The sequence below is a fragment of the Nerophis lumbriciformis genome, linkage group LG26 (genome assembly GCF_033978685.3).
Source record: "Nerophis lumbriciformis linkage group LG26, RoL_Nlum_v2.1, whole genome shotgun sequence".
Lineage (NCBI taxonomy): Eukaryota > Metazoa > Chordata > Actinopteri > Syngnathiformes > Syngnathidae > Nerophis > Nerophis lumbriciformis.
The window spans coordinates 4966744-4990346 of record NC_084573.2 but is presented as its reverse complement, the minus strand read 5'-3'; the positions used below and the strand labels follow the sequence as shown (position 1 = coordinate 4990346).

The 23603-nt window shown below is 29.2% G+C and overlaps 1 protein-coding gene across 2 annotated transcripts in view; it reads left to right on the top strand.

The window, feature by feature from the left end:
• The window catches only part of LOC133624023 (uncharacterized), a 66056-nt gene extending 44577 nt beyond the window's left edge, over positions 1–21479 (top strand). For both annotated transcript variants that reach the window (XM_072916222.1, XM_061987604.2), the window contains exon 2: positions 19650–21479. In XM_072916222.1, coding sequence (XP_072772323.1) covers positions 19650–20728 — 1079 coding nt within the window. In that variant the 3' untranslated portion in view covers positions 20729–21479. The remainder of the gene's footprint in view (positions 1–19649) is intronic.
• The last annotated feature ends 2124 nt before the right edge of the window (positions 21480–23603 follow it).

Sequence of the window (23603 nt, the reverse complement as noted above, 5' to 3'; positions counted from 1 at the left end):
AGTATATATGTCATGTAGTAACATTCATAATAACATGTAATATAAGTATATATGTCATGTAGTAACATTCATAATAACATGTAATATATACATGATGTAAGTATATATGTCATGTAGTAACATTCATAATAACATGTAATATATACATGATGTAAGTATATATGTCATGTAGTAACATTCATAATAACATGTAATATAAGTATATATGTCATGTAGTAACATTCATAATAACATGTAATATAAGTATATATGTCATGTAGTAACATTCATAATAACATGTAATATATACATGATGTAAGTATATATGTCATGTAGTAACATTCATAATAACATGTAATATATACATGATGTATGTATATATGTCATGTAGTAACATTCATAATAACATGTAATATATACATGATGTAAGTATATATGTCATGTAGTAACATTCATAATATCATGTAATATATACATGATGTAAGTATATATGTCATGTAGTAACATTCATAATAACATGTAATATATACATGATGTAAGTATATATGTCATGTAGTAACATTCATAATAACATGTAATATATACATGATGTAAGTATATATGTCATGTAGTAACATTCATAATAACATGTAATATATACATGATGTAAGTATATATGTCTTGTAGTAACATTCATAATAACATGTAATATATACATGATGTAAGTATATATGTCATGTAGTAACATTCATAATAACATGTAATATATACATGATGTAAGTATATATGTCATGTAGTAACATTCATAATAACATGTAATATATACATGATGTAAGTATATATGTCATGTAGTAACATTCATAATAACATGTAATATAAGTATATATGTCATGTAGTAACATTCATAATAACATGTAATATAAGTATATATGTCATGTAGTAACATTCATAATAACATGTAATATATACATGATGTAAGTATATATGTCATGTAGTAACATTCATAATAACATGTAATATATACATGATGTATGTATATATGTCATGTAGTAACATTCATAATAACATGTAATATATACATGATGTAAGTATATATGTCATGTAGTAACATTCATAATATCATGTAATATATACATGATGTAAGTATATATGTCATGTAGTAACATTCATAATAACATGTAATATATACATGATGTAAGTATATATGTCATGTAGTAACATTCATAATAACATGTAATATAAGTATATATGTAATGTAGTAACATTCATAATAACATGTAATATATACATGATGTAAGTATATATGCCATATAGTAACATTTATAATAACATGTCATATATACATGATGTAAGTATATATGCTATTTAGTAACATTCATAATAACATGTAATATATGCATGATGTAAGTATATATGTCATGTAGTAACATTCATAATAACATGTAATATATGCATGATGTAAGTATATATGTCATGTAGTAACATTCATAATAACATGTAATATGTACATGATGTAAGTATATATGTCATGTAGTAACATTCATAATAACATGTAATATATACATTATGTAAGTATATATGTCATGTAGTAACATTCATAATAGCATGTAATATATGCATGATGTAAGTATATATGTAATGTAGTAACATTCATAATAACATGTAATATATACATGATGTAAGTATATATGTCTTGTAGTAACATTCATAATAACATGTAATATATACATGATGTAAGTATATATGTCTTGTAGTGACATTCATAATAACATGTAATATATACATGATGTAAGTATATATGTCATGTAGTAACATTCATAATAACATGTAATATATACATGATGTAAGTATATATGTCATGTAGTAACATTCATAATAACATGTAATATATACATGATGTAAGTATATATGTCATGTAGTAACATTCATAATAACATGTAATATATACATGATATAAGTATATATGTCATGTAGTAACATTCATAATAACATGTAATATATACATGATGTAAGTATATATGTCATGTAGTAACATTCATAATAACATGTAATATATACATGATGTAAGTATATATGTCATGTAGTAACATTCATAATAACATGTAATATATACATGATGTAAGTATATATGTCATGTAGTAACATTCATAATAACATGTAATATATACATGATGTAAGTATATATGTCTTGTAGTAACATTCATAATAACATGTAATATATAGATGATGTAAGTATATATGTAATGTAGTAACATTCATAATAGCATGTAATATATGCATGATGTAAGTATATATGTAATGTAGTAACATTCATAATAACATGTAATATATACATGATGTAAGTATATATGTCATGTAGTAACATTCATAATAACATGTAATATATACATGATGTAAGTATATATGTCTTGTAGTAACATTCATAATAACATGTAATATATACATGATGTAAATATATATGTCATGTAGTAACATTCATAATAACGTGTAATATATACATGATGTAAGTATCTATGTCATGTAGTAACATTCATAATAACATGTAATATATACATGATGTAAGTATATATGTCATGTAGTAACATTCATAATAACATGTAATATATACATGATGTAAGTATATATGTCATGTAGTAACATTCATAATAACATGTAATATATAGATGATGTAAGTATATATGTCATGTAGTAACATTCATAATAATATGTAATATATACATGATGTAAGTATCTATGTAATGTAGTAACATTCATAATAACATGTAATATATACATGATGTAAGTATATATGTCATGTAGTAACATTCATAATAACATGTAATATATACATGATGTAAGTATATATGTCATGTAGTAACATTCATAATAACATGTAATATATACATGATGTAAGTATATATGTCATGTAGTAACATTCATAATAACATGTAATATATACATGATGTAAGTATATATGTCATGTAGTAACATTCATAATAACATGTAATATATACATGATGTAAGTATATATGTCATGTAGTAACATTCATAATAACATGTAATATATACATAATGTAAGTATATATGTCATGTAGTAACATTCATAATAACGTGTAATATATACATGATGTAAGTATATATGTCATGTAGTAACATTCATAATAACGTGTAATATATACATGATGTAAGTATATATGTCATGTAGTAACATTCATAATAACATGTAATATAGACATGATGTAAGTATATATGTCATGTAGTAACATTCATAATAACATGTAATATATACATGATGTAAGTATATATGTCATGTAGTAACATTCATAATATCATGTAATATATACATGATGTAAGTATATATGTCATGTAGTAACATTCATAATAACATGTAATATAAGTATATATGTCATGTAGTAACATTCATAATAACATGTAATATAAGTATATATGTCATGTAGTAACATTCATAATAACATGTAATATATACATGATGTAAGTATATATGTCATGTAGTAACATTCATAATAACATGTAATATATACATGATGTATGTATATATGTCATGTAGTAACATTCATAATAACATGTAATATATACATGATGTATGTATATATGTCATGTAGTAACATTCATAATAACATGTAATATATACATGATGTAAGTATATATGTCATGTAGTAACATTCATAATAACATGTAATATATACATGATGTAAGTATATATGTCATGTAGTAACATTCATAATAACATGTAATATATACATGATGTAAGTATATATGTCTTGTAGTAACATTCATAATAACATGTAATATATACATGATGTAAGTATATATGTCATGTAGTAACATTCATAATAACATGTAATATAAGTATATATGTCATGTAGTAACATTCATAATAACATGTAATATAAGTATATATGTCATGTAGTAACATTCATAATAACATGTAATATATACATGATGTAAGTATATATGTCATGTAGTAACATTCATAATAACATGTAATATATACATGATGTATGTATATATGTCATGTAGTAACATTCATAATAACATGTAATGTATACATGATGTAAGTATATATGTCATGTAGTAACATTCATAATATCATGTAATATATACATGATGTAAGTATATATGTCATGTAGTAACATTCATAATAACATGTAATATATACATGATGTAAGTATATATGTCATGTAGTAACATTCATAATAACATGTAATATATACATGATGTAAGTATATATGTCATGTAGTAACATTCATAATAACATGTAATATATACATGATGTAAGTATATATGTCTTGTAGTATCATTCATAATAACATGTAATATATACATGATGTAAGTATATATGTCATGTAGTAACATTCATAATAACATGTAATATATACATGATGTAAGTATATATGTCATGTAGTAACATTCATAATAACATGTAATATATACATGATGTAAGTATATATGTCATGTAGTAACATTCATAATAACATGTAATATAAGTATATATGTCATGTAGTAACATTCATAATAACATGTAATATAAGTATATATGTCATGTAGTAACATTCATAATAACATGTAATATATACATGATGTAAGTATATATGTCATGTAGTAACATTCATAATAACATGTAATATATACATGATGTATGTATATATGTCATGTAGTAACATTCATAATAACATGTAATATATACATGATGTAAGTATATATGTCATGTAGTAACATTCATAATATCATGTAATATATACATGATGTAAGTATATATGTCATGTAGTAACATTCATAATAACATGTAATATATACATGATGTAAGTATATATGTCATGTAGTAACATTCATAATAACATGTAATATAAGTATATATGTAATGTAGTAACATTCATAATAACATGTAATATATACATGATGTAAGTATATATGCCATATAGTAACATTTATAATAACATGTCATATATACATGATGTAAGTATATATGCTATTTAGTAACATTCATAATAACATGTAATATATGCATGATGTAAGTATATATGTCATGTAGTAACATTCATAATAACATGTAATATATGCATGATGTAAGTATATATGTCATGTAGTAACATTCATAATAACATGTAATATGTACATGATGTAAGTATATGTGTCATGTAGTAACATTCATAATAACATGTAATATATACATTATGTAAGTATATATGTCATGTAGTAACATTCATAATAGCATGTAATATATGCATGATGTAAGTATATATGTCATGTAGTAACATTCATAATAACATGTAATATATACATGATGTAAGTATATATGTCTTGTAGTAACATTCATAATAACATGTAATATATACATGATGTAAGTATATATGTCTTGTAGTGACATTCATAATAACATGTAATATATACATGATGTAAGTATATATGTCATGTAGTAACATTCATAATAACATGTAATATATACATGATGTAAGTATATATGTCATGTAGTAACATTCATAATAACATGTAATATATACATGATGTAAGTATATATGTCATGTAGTAACATTCATAATAACATGTAATATATACATGATATAAGTATATATGTCATGTAGTAACATTCATAATAACATGTAATATATACATGATGTAAGTATATATGTCATGTAGTAACATTCATAATAACATGTAATATATACATGATGTAAGTATATATGTCATGTAGTAACATTCATAATAACATGTAATATATACATGATGTAAGTATATATGTCATGTAGTAACATTCATAATAACATGTAATATATACATGATGTAAGTATATATGTCTTGTAGTAACATTCATAATAACATGTAATATATAGATGATGTAAGTATATATGTAATGTAGTAACATTCATAATAGCATGTAATATATGCATGATGTAAGTATATATGTAATGTAGTAACATTCATAATAACATGTAATATATACATGATGTAAGTATATATGTCATGTAGTAACATTCATAATAACATGTAATATATACATGATGTAAGTATATATGTCTTGTAGTAACATTCATAATAACATGTAATATATACATGATGTAAATATATATGTCATGTAGTAACATTCATAATAACGTGTAATATATACATGATGTAAGTATCTATGTCATGTAGTAACATTCATAATAACATGTAATATATACATGATGTAAGTATATATGTCATGTAGTAACATTCATAATAACATGTAATATATACATGATGTAAGTATATATGTCATGTAGTAACATTCATAATAACATGTAATATATACATGATGTAAGTATATATGTCTTGTAGTAACATTCATAATAACATGTAATATATACATGATGTAAGTATATATGTCATGTAGTAACATTCATAATAACATGTAATATATACATGATGTAAGTATATATGTCATGTAGTAACATTCATAATAACATGTAATATATACATGATGTAAGTATATATGTCATGTAGTAACATTCATAATAACATGTAATATAAGTATATATGTCATGTAGTAACATTCATAATAACATGTAATATAAGTATATATGTCATGTAGTAACATTCATAATAACATGTAATATATACATGATGTAAGTATATATGTCATGTAGTAACATTCATAATAACATGTAATATATACATGATGTATGTATATATGTCATGTAGTAACATTCATAATAACATGTAATATATACATGATGTAAGTATATATGTCATGTAGTAACATTCATAATATCATGTAATATATACATGATGTAAGTATATATGTCATGTAGTAACATTCATAATAACATGTAATATATACATGATGTAAGTATATATGTCATGTAGTAACATTCATAATAACATGTAATATAAGTATATATGTAATGTAGTAACATTCATAATAACATGTAATATATACATGATGTAAGTATATATGCCATATAGTAACATTTATAATAACATGTCATATATACATGATGTAAGTATATATGCTATTTAGTAACATTCATAATAACATGTAATATATGCATGATGTAAGTATATATGTCATGTAGTAACATTCATAATAACATGTAATATATGCATGATGTAAGTATATATGTCATGTAGTAACATTCATAATAACATGTAATATGTACATGATGTAAGTATATATGTCATGTAGTAACATTCATAATAACATGTAATATATACATTATGTAAGTATATATGTCATGTAGTAACATTCATAATAGCATGTAATATATGCATGATGTAAGTATATATGTAATGTAGTAACATTCATAATAACATGTAATATATACATGATGTAAGTATATATGTCTTGTAGTAACATTCATAATAACATGTAATATATACATGATGTAAGTATATATGTCTTGTAGTGACATTCATAATAACATGTAATATATACATGATGTAAGTATATATGTCATGTAGTAACATTCATAATAACATGTAATATATACATGATGTAAGTATATATGTCATGTAGTAACATTCATAATAACATGTAATATATACATGATGTAAGTATATATGTCATGTAGTAACATTCATAATAACATGTAATATATACATGATATAAGTATATATGTCATGTAGTAACATTCATAATAACATGTAATATATACATGATGTAAGTATATATGTCATGTAGTAACATTCATAATAACATGTAATATATACATGATGTAAGTATATATGTCATGTAGTAACATTCATAATAACATGTAATATATACATGATGTAAGTATATATGTCATGTAGTAACATTCATAATAACATGTAATATATACATGATGTAAGTATATATGTCTTGTAGTAACATTCATAATAACATGTAATATATAGATGATGTAAGTATATATGTAATGTAGTAACATTCATAATAGCATGTAATATATGCATGATGTAAGTATATATGTAATGTAGTAACATTCATAATAACATGTAATATATACATGATGTAAGTATATATGTCATGTAGTAACATTCATAATAACATGTAATATATACATGATGTAAGTATATATGTCTTGTAGTAACATTCATAATAACATGTAATATATACATGATGTAAATATATATGTCATGTAGTAACATTCATAATAACGTGTAATATATACATGATGTAAGTATCTATGTCATGTAGTAACATTCATAATAACATGTAATATATACATGATGTAAGTATATATGTCATGTAGTAACATTCATAATAACATGTAATATATACATGATGTAAGTATATATGTCATGTAGTAACATTCATAATAACATGTAATATATAGATGATGTAAGTATATATGTCATGTAGTAACATTCATAATAATATGTAATATATACATGATGTAAGTATCTATGTAATGTAGTAACATTCATAATAACATGTAATATATACATGATGTAAGTATATATGTCATGTAGTAACATTCATAATAACATGTAATATATACATGATGTAAGTATATATGTCATGTAGTAACATTCATAATAACATGTAATATATACATGATGTAAGTATATATGTCATGTAGTAACATTCATAATAACATGTAATATATACATGATGTAAGTATATATGTCATGTAGTAACATTCATAATAACATGTAATATATACATGATGTAAGTATATATGTCATGTAGTAACATTCATAATAACATGTAATATATACATAATGTAAGTATATATGTCATGTAGTAACATTCATAATAACGTGTAATATATACATGATGTAAGTATATATGTCATGTAGTAACATTCATAATAACGTGTAATATATACATGATGTAAGTATATATGTCATGTAGTAACATTCATAATAACATGTAATATAGACATGATGTAAGTATATATGTCATGTAGTAACATTCATAATAACATGTAATATATACATGATGTAAGTATATATGTCATGTAGTAACATTCATAATATCATGTAATATATACATGATGTAAGTATATATGTCATGTAGTAACATTCATAATAACATGTAATATAAGTATATATGTCATGTAGTAACATTCATAATAACATGTAATATAAGTATATATGTCATGTAGTAACATTCATAATAACATGTAATATATACATGATGTAAGTATATATGTCATGTAGTAACATTCATAATAACATGTAATATATACATGATGTATGTATATATGTCATGTAGTAACATTCATAATAACATGTAATATATACATGATGTATGTATATATGTCATGTAGTAACATTCATAATAACATGTAATATATACATGATGTAAGTATATATGTCATGTAGTAACATTCATAATAACATGTAATATATACATGATGTAAGTATATATGTCATGTAGTAACATTCATAATAACATGTAATATATACATGATGTAAGTATATATGTCTTGTAGTAACATTCATAATAACATGTAATATATACATGATGTAAGTATATATGTCATGTAGTAACATTCATAATAACATGTAATATAAGTATATATGTCATGTAGTAACATTCATAATAACATGTAATATAAGTATATATGTCATGTAGTAACATTCATAATAACATGTAATATATACATGATGTAAGTATATATGTCATGTAGTAACATTCATAATAACATGTAATATATACATGATGTATGTATATATGTCATGTAGTAACATTCATAATAACATGTAATGTATACATGATGTAAGTATATATGTCATGTAGTAACATTCATAATATCATGTAATATATACATGATGTAAGTATATATGTCATGTAGTAACATTCATAATAACATGTAATATATACATGATGTAAGTATATATGTCATGTAGTAACATTCATAATAACATGTAATATATACATGATGTAAGTATATATGTCATGTAGTAACATTCATAATAACATGTAATATATACATGATGTAAGTATATATGTCTTGTAGTATCATTCATAATAACATGTAATATATACATGATGTAAGTATATATGTCATGTAGTAACATTCATAATAACATGTAATATATACATGATGTAAGTATATATGTCATGTAGTAACATTCATAATAACATGTAATATATACATGATGTAAGTATATATGTCATGTAGTAACATTCATAATAACATGTAATATAAGTATATATGTCATGTAGTAACATTCATAATAACATGTAATATAAGTATATATGTCATGTAGTAACATTCATAATAACATGTAATATATACATGATGTAAGTATATATGTCATGTAGTAACATTCATAATAACATGTAATATATACATGATGTATGTATATATGTCATGTAGTAACATTCATAATAACATGTAATATATACATGATGTAAGTATATATGTCATGTAGTAACATTCATAATATCATGTAATATATACATGATGTAAGTATATATGTCATGTAGTAACATTCATAATAACATGTAATATATACATGATGTAAGTATATATGTCATGTAGTAACATTCATAATAACATGTAATATAAGTATATATGTAATGTAGTAACATTCATAATAACATGTAATATATACATGATGTAAGTATATATGCCATATAGTAACATTTATAATAACATGTCATATATACATGATGTAAGTATATATGCTATTTAGTAACATTCATAATAACATGTAATATATGCATGATGTAAGTATATATGTCATGTAGTAACATTCATAATAACATGTAATATTTGCATGATGTAAGTATATATGTCATGTAGTAACATTCATAATAACATGTAATATGTACATGATGTAAGTATATATGTCATGTAGTAACATTCATAATAACATGTAATATATACATTATGTAAGTATATATGTCATGTAGTAACATTCATAATAGCATGTAATATATGCATGATGTAAGTATATATGTCATGTAGTAACATTCATAATAACATGTAATATATACATGATGTAAGTATATATGTCTTGTAGTAACATTCATAATAACATGTAATATATACATGATGTAAGTATATATGTCTTGTAGTGACATTCATAATAACATGTAATATATACATGATGTAAGTATATATGTCATGTAGTAACATTCATAATAACATGTAATATATACATGATGTAAGTATATATGTCATGTAGTAACATTCATAATAACATGTAATATATACATGATGTAAGTATATATGTCATGTAGTAACATTCATAATAACATGTAATATATACATGATATAAGTATATATGTCATGTAGTAACATTCATAATAACATGTAATATATACATGATGTAAGTATATATGTCATGTAGTAACATTCATAATAACATGTAATATATACATGATGTAAGTATATATGTCATGTAGTAACATTCATAATAACATGTAATATATACATGATGTAAGTATATATGTCATGTAGTAACATTCATAATAACATGTAATATATACATGATGTAAGTATATATGTCTTGTAGTAACATTCATAATAACATGTAATATATAGATGATGTAAGTATATATGTAATGTAGTAACATTCATAATAGCATGTAATATATGCATGATGTAAGTATATATGTAATGTAGTAACATTCATAATAACATGTAATATATACATGATGTAAGTATATATGTCATGTAGTAACATTCATAATAACATGTAATATATACATGATGTAAGTATATATGTCTTGTAGTAACATTCATAATAACATGTAATATATACATGATGTAAATATATATGTCATGTAGTAACATTCATAATAACGTGTAATATATACATGATGTAAGTATCTATGTCATGTAGTAACATTCATAATAACATGTAATATATACATGATGTAAGTATATATGTCATGTAGTAACATTCATAATAACATGTAATATATACATGATGTAAGTATATATGTCATGTAGTAACATTCATAATAACATGTAATATATAGATGATGTAAGTATATATGTCATGTAGTAACATTCATAATAATATGTAATATATACATGATGTAAGTATCTATGTAATGTAGTAACATTCATAATAACATGTAATATATACATGATGTAAGTATATATGTCATGTAGTAACATTCATAATAACATGTAATATATACATGATGTAAGTATATATGTCATGTAGTAACATTCATAATAACATGTAATATATACATGATGTAAGTATATATGTCATGTAGTAACATTCATAATAACATGTAATATATACATGATGTAAGTATATATGTCATGTAGTAACATTCATAATAACATGTAATATATACATGATGTAAGTATATATGTCATGTAGTAACATTCATAATAACGTGTAATATATACATAATGTAAGTATATATGTCATGTAGTAACATTCATAATAACGTGTAATATATACATGATGTAAGTATATATGTCATGTAGTAACATTCATAATAACGTGTAATATATACATGATGTAAGTATATATGTCATGTAGTAACATTCATAATAACATGTAATATAGACATGATGTAAGTATATATGTCATGTAGTAACATTCATAATAACATGTAATATATACATGATGTAAGTATATATGTCATGTAGTAACATTCATAATATCATGTAATATATACATGATGTAAGTATATATGTCATGTAGTAACATTCATAATAACATGTAATATATACATGATGTAAGTATATATGTCATGTAGTAACATTCATAATAACATGTAATATAAGTATATATGTAATGTAGTAACATTCATAATAACATGTAATATATACATGATGTAAGTATATATGCCATATAGTAACATTTATAATAACATGTCATATATACATGATGTAAGTATATATGCTATTTAGTAACATTCATAATAACATGTAATATATGCATGATGTAAGTATATATGTCATGTAGTAACATTCATAATAACATGTAATATATGCATGATGTAAGTATATATGTCATGTAGTAACATTCATAATAACATGTAATATGTACATGATGTAAGTATATATGTCATGTAGTAACATTCATAACAACATGTAATATATACATTATGTAAGTATATATGTCATGTAGTAACATTCATAATAGCATGTAATATATGCATGATGTAAGTATATATGTAATGTAGTAACATTCATAATAACATGTAATATATACATGATGTAAGTATATATGTCTTGTAGTAACATTCATAATAACATGTAATATATACATGATGTAAGTATATATGTCTTGTAGTGACATTCATAATAACATGTAATATATACATGATGTAAGTATATATGTCATGTAGTAACATTCATAATAACATGTAATATATACATGATGTAAGTATATATGTCATGTAGTAACATTCATAATAACATGTAATATATACATGATGTAAGTATATATGTCATGTAGTAACATTCATAATAACATGTAATATATACATGATATAAGTATATATGTCATGTAGTAACATTCATAATAACATGTAATATATACATGATGTAAGTATATATGTCATGTAGTAACATTCATAATAACATGTAATATATACATGATGTAAGTATATATGTCATGTAGTAACATTCATAATAACATGTAATATATACATGATGTAAGTATATATGTCATGTAGTAACATTCATAATAACATGTTATATATACATGATGTAAGTATATATGTCTTGTAGTAACATTCATAATAACATGTAATATATAGATGATGTAAGTATATATGTAATGTAGTAACATTCATAATAGCATGTAATATATGCATGATGTAAGTATATATGTAATGTAGTAACATTCATAATAACATGTAATATATACATGATGTAAGTATATATGTCATGTAGTAACATTCATAATAACATGTAATATATACATGATGTAAGTATATATGTCTTGTAGTAACATTCATAATAACATGTAATATATACATGATGTAAATATATATGTCATGTAGTAACATTCATAATAACGTGTAATATATACATGATGTAAGTATCTATGTCATGTAGTAACATTCATAATAACATGTAATATATACATGATGTAAGTATATATGTCATGTAGTAACATTCATAATAACATGTAATATATACATGATGTAAGTATATATGTCATGTAGTAACATTCATAATAACATGTAATATATAGATGATGTAAGTATATATGTCATGTAGTAACATTCATAATAATATGTAATATATACATGATGTAAGTATCTATGTAATGTAGTAACATTCATAATAACATGTAATATATACATGATGTAAGTATATATGTCATGTAGTAACATTCATAATAACATGTAATATATACATGATGTAAGTATATATGTCATGTAGTAACATTCATAATAACATGTAATATATACATGATGTAAGTATATATGTCATGTAGTAACATTCATAATAACATGTAATATATACATAATGTAAGTATATATGTCATGTAGTAACATTCATAATAATGTGTAATATATACATGATGTAAGTATATATGTCATGTAGTAACATTCATAATAACGTGTAATATATACATGATGTAAGTATATATGTCATGTAGTAACATTCATAATAACATGTAATATAGACATGATGTAAGTATATATGTCATGTAGTAACATTCATAATAACATGTAATATATACATGATGTAAGTATATATGTCTTGTAGTAACATTCATAATAACATGTAATATATAGATGATGTAAGTATATATGTAATGTAGTAACATTCATAATAGCATGTAATATATGCATGATGTAAGTATATATGTAATGTAGTAACATTCATAATAACATGTAATATATACATGATGTAAGTATATATGTCATGTAGTAACATTCATAATAACATGTAATATATACATGATGTAAGTATATATGTCTTGTAGTAACATTCATAATAACATGTAATATATACATGATGTAAATATATATGTCATGTAGTAACATTCATAATAACGTGTAATATATACATGATGTAAGTATCTATGTCATGTAGTAACATTCATAATAACATGTAATATATACATGATGTAAGTATATATGTCATGTAGTAACATTCATAATAACATGTAATATATACATGATGTAAGTATATATGTCATGTAGTAACATTCATAATAACATGTAATATATAGATGATGTAAGTATATATGTCATGTAGTAACATTCATAATAATATGTAATATATACATGATGTAAGTATCTATGTAATGTAGTAACATTCATAATAACATGTAATATATACATGATGTAAGTATATATGTCATGTAGTAACATTCATAATAACATGTAATATATAGATGATGTAAGTATATATGTCATGTAGTAACATTCATAATAATATGTAATATATACATGATGTAAGTATCTATGTAATGTAGTAACATTCATAATAACATGTAATATATACATGATGTAAGTATATATGTCATGTAGTAACATTCATAATAACATGTAATATATACATGATGTAAGTATATATGTCATGTAGTAACATTCATAATAACATGTAATATATACATGATGTAAGTATATATGTCATGTAGTAACATTCATAATAACATGTAATATATACATGATGTAAGTATATATGTCATGTAGTAACATTCATAATAACATGTAATATATACATGATGTAAGTATATATGTCATGTAGTAACATTCATAATAGCATGTAATATATACATGATGTAAGTATATATGTCATGTAATAACATTCATAATAACATGTAATATATACATGATGTAAGTATATATGTCATGTAGTAACATTCATAATAACATGTAATATATACATGATGTAAGTATATATGTCATGTAGTAACATTCATAATAACATGTACTATATACATGATGTAAGTATATATGTAGTATTGGTGTGACCGCTCCTGCCCCTGTAACTACTTGGTATTGGATCCATATCCAGATTTGTAGTATCACCAAAACTAATGTAAAGTACACTATATTGCCAAAAGTATTTGGCCACCTGCCTTGACTCACATATGAACTTGAAGTGCCATCCCCTTCCTAACCCATAGGGTTCAAAATGACCTTTTGCAGCTATTACAGCTTCAACTCTTCTGGGAAGGCTGTCCACAAGGTTGCAGAGTGTGTTTATATGAATTTTCCACCATTCTTCCAAAAGTCACACACTGACGTTGGTGGAGAAGGCCTGGCTCTCAGTTTCTGTTCTAATTAATCCCAAAGGTGTTCTATCGGGTTCAGGTCAGGACTCTGTGCAGGCCAGTCAAGTTCATCCGCACTAGACTCTGTCATCCATGTCTTTATGGACCTTGCTTTGTGCACTGGTGCACAGTCATGTTGGAAGAGGAAGGGGCCCGTTCCAAACTTTTCCACCAGGTTGGGAGCATGGAATTGTCCAAAATGTTTTGGTATCCTGGAGCATTCAAACTTCCTTTCACATGAACTAAGGGGCTAAGCCCAACTCCTGAAGAACAACCCCACACCATAATTCCTCCGCTGAGCCCTCTGTCAGTTTACGTGGCCTAGCACTTCATGGCTCAGTTGCTGTTGTTCCCAAACTGATAAAGCTGTTCAGATGCACTTTCTGGCGGACGACAAGGAAGATGAATCTGATGACGAGGATACCTACCTGGATGTTGTTCCTGATCTGTTTCCAGACCTGAGTAACTATGAGGGAACAATTGATGTTGAACTCTGAGTGTAAACATAACTTGGCCCTCGGGAAATGAACCGTTAACTGAAAATCGCAAGAAAAAGTTATGGGGATGGGGAGATTCTGTTGAAGTTATGTGATAAACAGGAGGGAAATGTCAGAATAATTGTATGCACGTTATCACAAAACTTTGTGTTGCCATGAGTTCCCGGCGAGAGGACAAAAGCTGTCTTTGATCCTACCAAGCAAAAGGCTTGTAAAATTCCACTGTGTACGATGGGAGGAGAGAGGAGGGGTTCAGTTTCTTTGATCTATTGTGATCCACAGGAAGATCTTATCTTGACCCGAGATCTACAAAGCAAAGAGAAACCAGGACCTGCCCAAGCTCCAGGCATCTTTTTGTTGAACTGTTTTGTGACCAAAGGCAATAGCTGTTTACGACCCCCGTCCCTTTAGAAACAGCTCTTGCTATGTAATCAGGGAAAGTCCAAATAAAAGAGGTGGCGTAGAATTCTCTTGCCAGAGCGTGGTGGAAGACTGTACAAAGAGTACGGCCCAGACGTTTCTCCTCATTTGAGCTAAATTGAATCCTGTCTCTGTTCAATTCCTTACTTCTTGACTGTTTAATAGATGTCATCGGGGTTTTGAACCTGACATCAACTCTTCCATTTTCTTATAAGTTAACTTTGGAATATGTAGGAGCGAGGAAATTTCACGGCTGGGTTTGTTGCACAGGTGGCATCCTATGACAGTTCCATGCTGGAAATCACTGAGAGCGGCCCATTCTTTCACATGTGTTTGTAGAAACAGTCTCCATGCCTAAGTGCTTGATTTTATACACCTGTGGCCTGGGCCAAGTAATTAAGACACCTGATTCTCATCATTTGGATGGGTGGCCAAATACTTTTGGCAATATAGTGTCTCAAACACCAGAAGAATAAGTGATTATTACATTTTAACAGAAGTGCAGATAGAAACATGTTACAATAGAAAGTAAACAAATAGATTAATAATAGTTTTGGAAAAATAATATCCATCCATCCATCCATCTTCTTCCGCTTATCCGAGGTCGGGTCGCGGGGGCAGCAGCTTAAGCAGGGAAGCCCAGACTTCCCTCTCCCCAGCCACTTTGTCCAGCTCCTCCCGGGGGATCCCGAGGCGTTCCCAGGCCAGCCGGGAGAGATAGTCTTCCCAGCGTGTCCTGGGTCTTCCCCGTGGCCTCCTACCGGTCGGACGTGCCCGAAACACCTTCCTAGGGAGGCGTTCGGGTGGCATCCTGACCAGATGCCCGAACCACCTCATCTGGCTCCTCTCCATGTGGAGGAGCAGCGGCTTTACTTTGAGTTCCCCCCGGATGGCAGAGCTTCTCACCCTATCTCTAAGGGAGAGCCCCGCCACTCGGCGGAGGAAACTCATTTCGGCCGCTTGTACCCGTGATCTTGTCCTTTCGGTCATGACCCAAAGCTCATGACCATAGGTGAGGATGGGAACGTAGATCGACCGGTAAATCGAGAGCTTTGCCTTCCGGCTCAGCTCCTTCTTCACCACAACGGATCGATACAGCGTCCGCATTACTGAAGATGCCGCACCGATCCGCCTGTCGATCTCACGATCCACTCTTCCCCCACTCGTGAACAAGACTCCGAGGTACTTGAACTCCTCCACTTGGGGCAAGATCTGCTCCCCAACCCGGAGATGGCACTCCACCCTTTTCCGGGAGAGAACCATGGACTCGGACTTGGAGGTGCTGATTCCCATCCCAGTCGCTTCACACTCGGCTGCGAACCGATCCAGCGAGAGCTGAAGATCTTGGCCAGAGGAAGCCATCAGGACCACATCATCTGCAAATAGCAGAGACCTAATCCTGCAGCCACCAAACCAGATCCCCTCAATGCCCTGACTGCGTCTAGAAATTCTGTCCATAAAGGTTATGAACAGAATCGGTGACAAAGGGCAGCCTTGGCGGAGTCCAACCCTCACTGGAAACGTGTCCGACTTACTGCCGGCAATGCGGACCAAGCTCTGGCACTGATTATACAGGGAGCGAACTGCCACAATTAGACAGTCCGTTACCCCATACTCTCTGAGCACTCCCCACAGGACTTCCCGGGGTACACGGTCGAATGCCTTCTCCAAGTCCACAAAGCACATGTAGACTGGTTGGGCAAACTCCCATGCACCCTCAAGGACCCTGCCGAGAGTATAGAGCTGGTCCACAGTTCCACGACCAGGACGAAAACCACACTGTTCCTCCTGAATCCGAGGTTCGACTATCCGGCGTAGCCTCCTCTCCAGTACACCCGAATAGACCTTAACGGGAAGGCTGAGGAGTGTGATCCCACGATAGTTGGAACACACCCTCCGGTTCCCCTTCTTAAAGAGAGGAACCACCACCCCGGTCTGCCAATCCAGAGGTACCGCCCCCGATGTCCACGCGATGTTGCAGAGTCTTGTCAACCAAGACAGCCCCACAACATCCAGAGCCTTAAGGAACTCCGGGCGGATCTCATCCACCCCCGGGGCCTTGCCACCGAGGAGCTTTTTAACAACCTCGGCAACCTCGGTCCCAGAAATAGGAGAGCCCACCACAGATTCCCCAGGCCCTGCTTCCTCATAGGAAGACGTGCTGGTAGGATTGAGGAGGTCTTCGAAGTATTCCCTCCACCGATCCACAACATCCGCAGTCGAGGTTAGCAGAGCACCATCCCCACCATACACGGTGTTGACACTGCACTGCTTCCCCTTCCTGAGGCGGCGGATGGTGGTCCAGAATTGCTTCGAAGCCGTCCGGAAGTCTTGGAAAAATAATATGTTACTGCATATTTCAGCAAATAAATTATTAGCCTTAACCCGATTTGGAATTGTTTCATTATCAAATCTAAGTTAAATGATATATTGCAATATGGATTTTAATCCATATCGTCGATCCCATGTAAAAAGTCCTACTTGAGTCTTCTTTTCTGCGAATAATGTTGGAAAGAGCGCCGTGTTTGTCCCCCACAGAGATTTCAGGCCCGTTCGCACAACTATTTGGTTTTCTTTAGTGCATGTAAACGTACTGAATGCATCGTTTTACTGAGCAAAGCTGGATGTTTCTAAAACATGTGTTTGTTGTCTCGTGTCCTGCAGACAAATGTGAAGAACATCTTCTCCCTGAGCAGCAGGAGTGGAGCTTCAGGATGGAGCAGGAGGAGCCACAGCCCTCTCGCATTAAAGACGAAGATGAGGCGCCACGGTCCCTGCACATTAAAGAGGAAGAAGAGAGCCCACTGATCCCCCACGTTAAAGAAGAAGAGGAGGCCCCGCAGCCCCCTCACATTAAAGACGAAGAGGAGGAACACAGCATCAGTCAGGAGTTCCCAGTGATTGTTGTCATTGTGAAGAGTGAAGATGAGGTCAAAGGTGAGAGTGAGGAGAAGAGAGAGGCGGAGCCTCCAAGCAGCAGCTCAACTCAACACATGACAACAGAAGCTGATGGAGACCACTGTGGAGGATCACAAGCAGACAAGCTCTTAGCTCCACTATCAGATAGTGAGGACACAACGTCACACTCTCCTGACACTGATGATGAAGACTCTAAAGATGATAAGACATGTCACACTGACAACACACACTTCACGTGCTCTCTCTGCGACAAAACCTTTAAATACCGTTGTCGTCTGGTAAGACACATGAGAGCGCACACCGGAGAAAAACCTTTCACCTGCTCAGAATGCGGTCAAAGGTTTGCACGGAAAAATGAGTTAAAAGTACACACGAGAACACACACTGGGCAAAAACCTTTTTCTTGTTCAATTTGCGGTAAAGATTTTACCCGAAAGCACCATTTGAAAACACACACGAGGATACACACCGGAGAGAAACCTTTTTCCTGCTCCGAATGTGGTAAACGTTTTGTAACTAATAAATATTTAAGACTACACATGAGAAGACACACTGGAGAAAAACCATTCATGTGTTCAATTTGTAGTAGAAGATTCACCCAGAAGGCATATTTATTAAGACACACAAGAATACACACCGGCGAAAAACCGTTTATATGTTCAGTTTGTGGTAAAGGTTTTATACAAAGTCCGCATTTGAACGCACACATGAGAATACACACAGGAGAGAAAGTGTTGAGTTGCAGTGTGTGCGGTGAAAGATTCTCTTCTAAGTACCAGTGTAAGAAACACAAGTGTGCTGGTGAGAACAGCAGCAGCAAATGAAGATGCCATCCATCCATTTTCTACCGCTTGTCCCGTTCGGGGTTGCGGGGGGGTGAAGATGCAGGATTTGAAATAGACTTTCAGAACTTTGACTTTCTAACAACATCAGCACATATAACATGTGTGACATCATTGTTGTGTGTGTAACACAATCTTGTTAATAACATTTCTAGATTAGACACTTCAGATTAGTGCTTTTATTTCAGTCAAGTACATGAGTTAATATACACATTTGTGTACTTTAAAATGAACAGAACAATTTGACTGAACAGGTGAGAATAAACAGTACATAAAATATGTTACATACAGTAACATTGTGTATGTAGATATTCATAATTCACGTTATACTTATTCATAATAGTGTTTTTATGGACGTTTCTTTAAATAATGAAGTTTTACATATTGTAATTTCTATTTGTGCATGATTCCATAGATGAACTCCTTTATATGATATACATATTTGTTTTACATGTGTTCATACCTTTGCTTTTGAGTACTCATAAATCCCTCTTAGTTCATATTTACTGGTTCACATCTGAAACATCTTCTGGACCACTTCTGGAAGCATATTATTATTTACTTTATACATCATTTGAACAGTTGTGTTTTATACAATTTTAAAATGTGTGACTTTATGAATCATTTGTTGGGTTTCTATAATCCATTCTATTAATTGTCTTTATTACTCTCTTGTGTGATATGAATATTGTTGTGTGATTGTTTTATATGTATGTCCCCAGACCTTTATGCAATAAACAATGTATGCTTCAACTAAAGTTGGGTACAATAATTGTAGTTAATATTTGTAAGTATGTATTTTATTCTATTTAGTATTGCAGTCAATTTTTAAAATGTTTTCTTTCCATGATTTATATGTAGTTTCCAGCTTAGTTTTTCATTTATAACTCCAAAAATGGATTACCTTTATTTTTTTTATTTCAATATTATCCATCATAATTTGTGTTTTACATTTTTACAATCTCCAAATATGATATATTTAGTTGTATTGAAGTTTAGTGGCAGTTTATTGATGTGCAGCCATCTTTTTATGGTCAAGTTCTCTCTGGATAAAATAAGATGAGAGTTAAATCAAGCAGTGAAGAATGGAAAGTTATTATTGTCAAGACTTGGTCCGGGGTGTGTGCTTTTCCAGGATGTAACGGAAAGTTGGCTCGTGCGAGACGGGAATGAAGGTACATGATTTATTATTATCAAAAAAAGGAATAAATGAAAGCGCGCACGGTGGCGGAGAATAAACTATAAAACCTAAAGACTATAGCAAAAAGTACAAACAAAAAACACGCACAATGGCGGAGAACAAACTATGAAACCAAAAAGACTATAAATATGGAACAAAAACTTACTTGGCTTGAGGAATTGACATGAAAAGAAGTATCAGGCATGAACAGAGCATAAATGTGTTGTGAGGTCGTCAGGACGAACAACAGAAAATGAATGAACTTAAATACTTATGGACATGATTAACAACAGGTGCGTGACTCAAAACAGGTGCGTGACATGACAGGTGAAACTAATGGGTAACTATGGTGACAAAACAAAACTGCACAAAAAGTCCAAAAATAAAACCTGATCACACGGACATGACAATTATATACATAATTATATATAGTTACACTCAGTAGTGACAATTAAAGACCACGTTCATCCTGTTCATTTGAGCAAAGAAAAAGAGTAAAGTGTAATATTCTAAACAATAGAAGAATATTATTCCAACATTGTGAAGCTGAGCTATCCTGATGGAGGAAAGATGAAAGCACATGTACCAGGAGCAGCAGCAGCATTAAGAGGAAACATTTCAAATGTGCTTCTAGAAACCTCAATGAAGTAAAAAAAGAGTAAAAGTGTGAAAATAAAAGACTTCAGACTAATAGAGGAGTGAAAACATTTATTAAAGGCCTACTGAAATGCGATTTTCTTATTTAAACGGGGATAGCAGGTCCATTCTATGTGTCATACTTGATCATTTCGCGATATTGCCATATTTTTGCTGAAAGGATTTAGTAGAGAACATCGACGATAAAGTTTGCAACTTTTGGTCGCTGATAAAAAAAGCCTTGCCTGTACCGGAAGTAGCAGACGAGTAGCGTGACGTCACAGGTTGTGGAGCTCCTCACATCTGCACATTGTTTACAATCATGGCCACCAGCAGCGAGAGCGATTCGGACCGAAAAAACGACGATTTCCCCATTAATTTGAGCGAGGATGAAAGATTTGTGGATGAGGAAAGTGAGAGTGAAGGACTAGAGGGCAGTGGGAGCGATTCAGATAGGGAAGATGCTGTGAGAGGCGGGTGGGACCTGATATTCAGCTGGGAATGACTAAAACAGTAAATAAACACAAGACATATATATACTCTATTAGCCACAACACAACCAGGCTTATATTTAATATGCCACAAATTAATCCCGCATAACAAACACCTCCCCCCTCCCGTCCATATAACCCAACAATACAACTCAAACACCTGCACAACACACTCAATCCCACAGCCCAAAGTACCGTTCACCTCCCCAAAGTTCATACAGCACATATATTTCCCCAAAGTCCCCAAAGTTACGTACGTAACATGCACATAGCGCCACGCACGTACGGGCAAGCGATCAAATGTTTGGAAGCCGCAGCTGCATGCGTACTGTTGCGTTTTTGGACCAGTTGTTCCTCCCAGGGAATTCAAGTCACAAGTCGCTCCCAAGCTTTTTACGACACTTAAAGCTGAGTTGAAAAACCACCAGAGACAGAGTAGGTATTTTGTTGTATATTTTCAAAGCTTTGCAGATATACATTTGAGACCAGTCCAGCATAGAACATTCTATCGCCACGCCAAAATGGTCTGTCTTCCCGACCCCAAAACCCT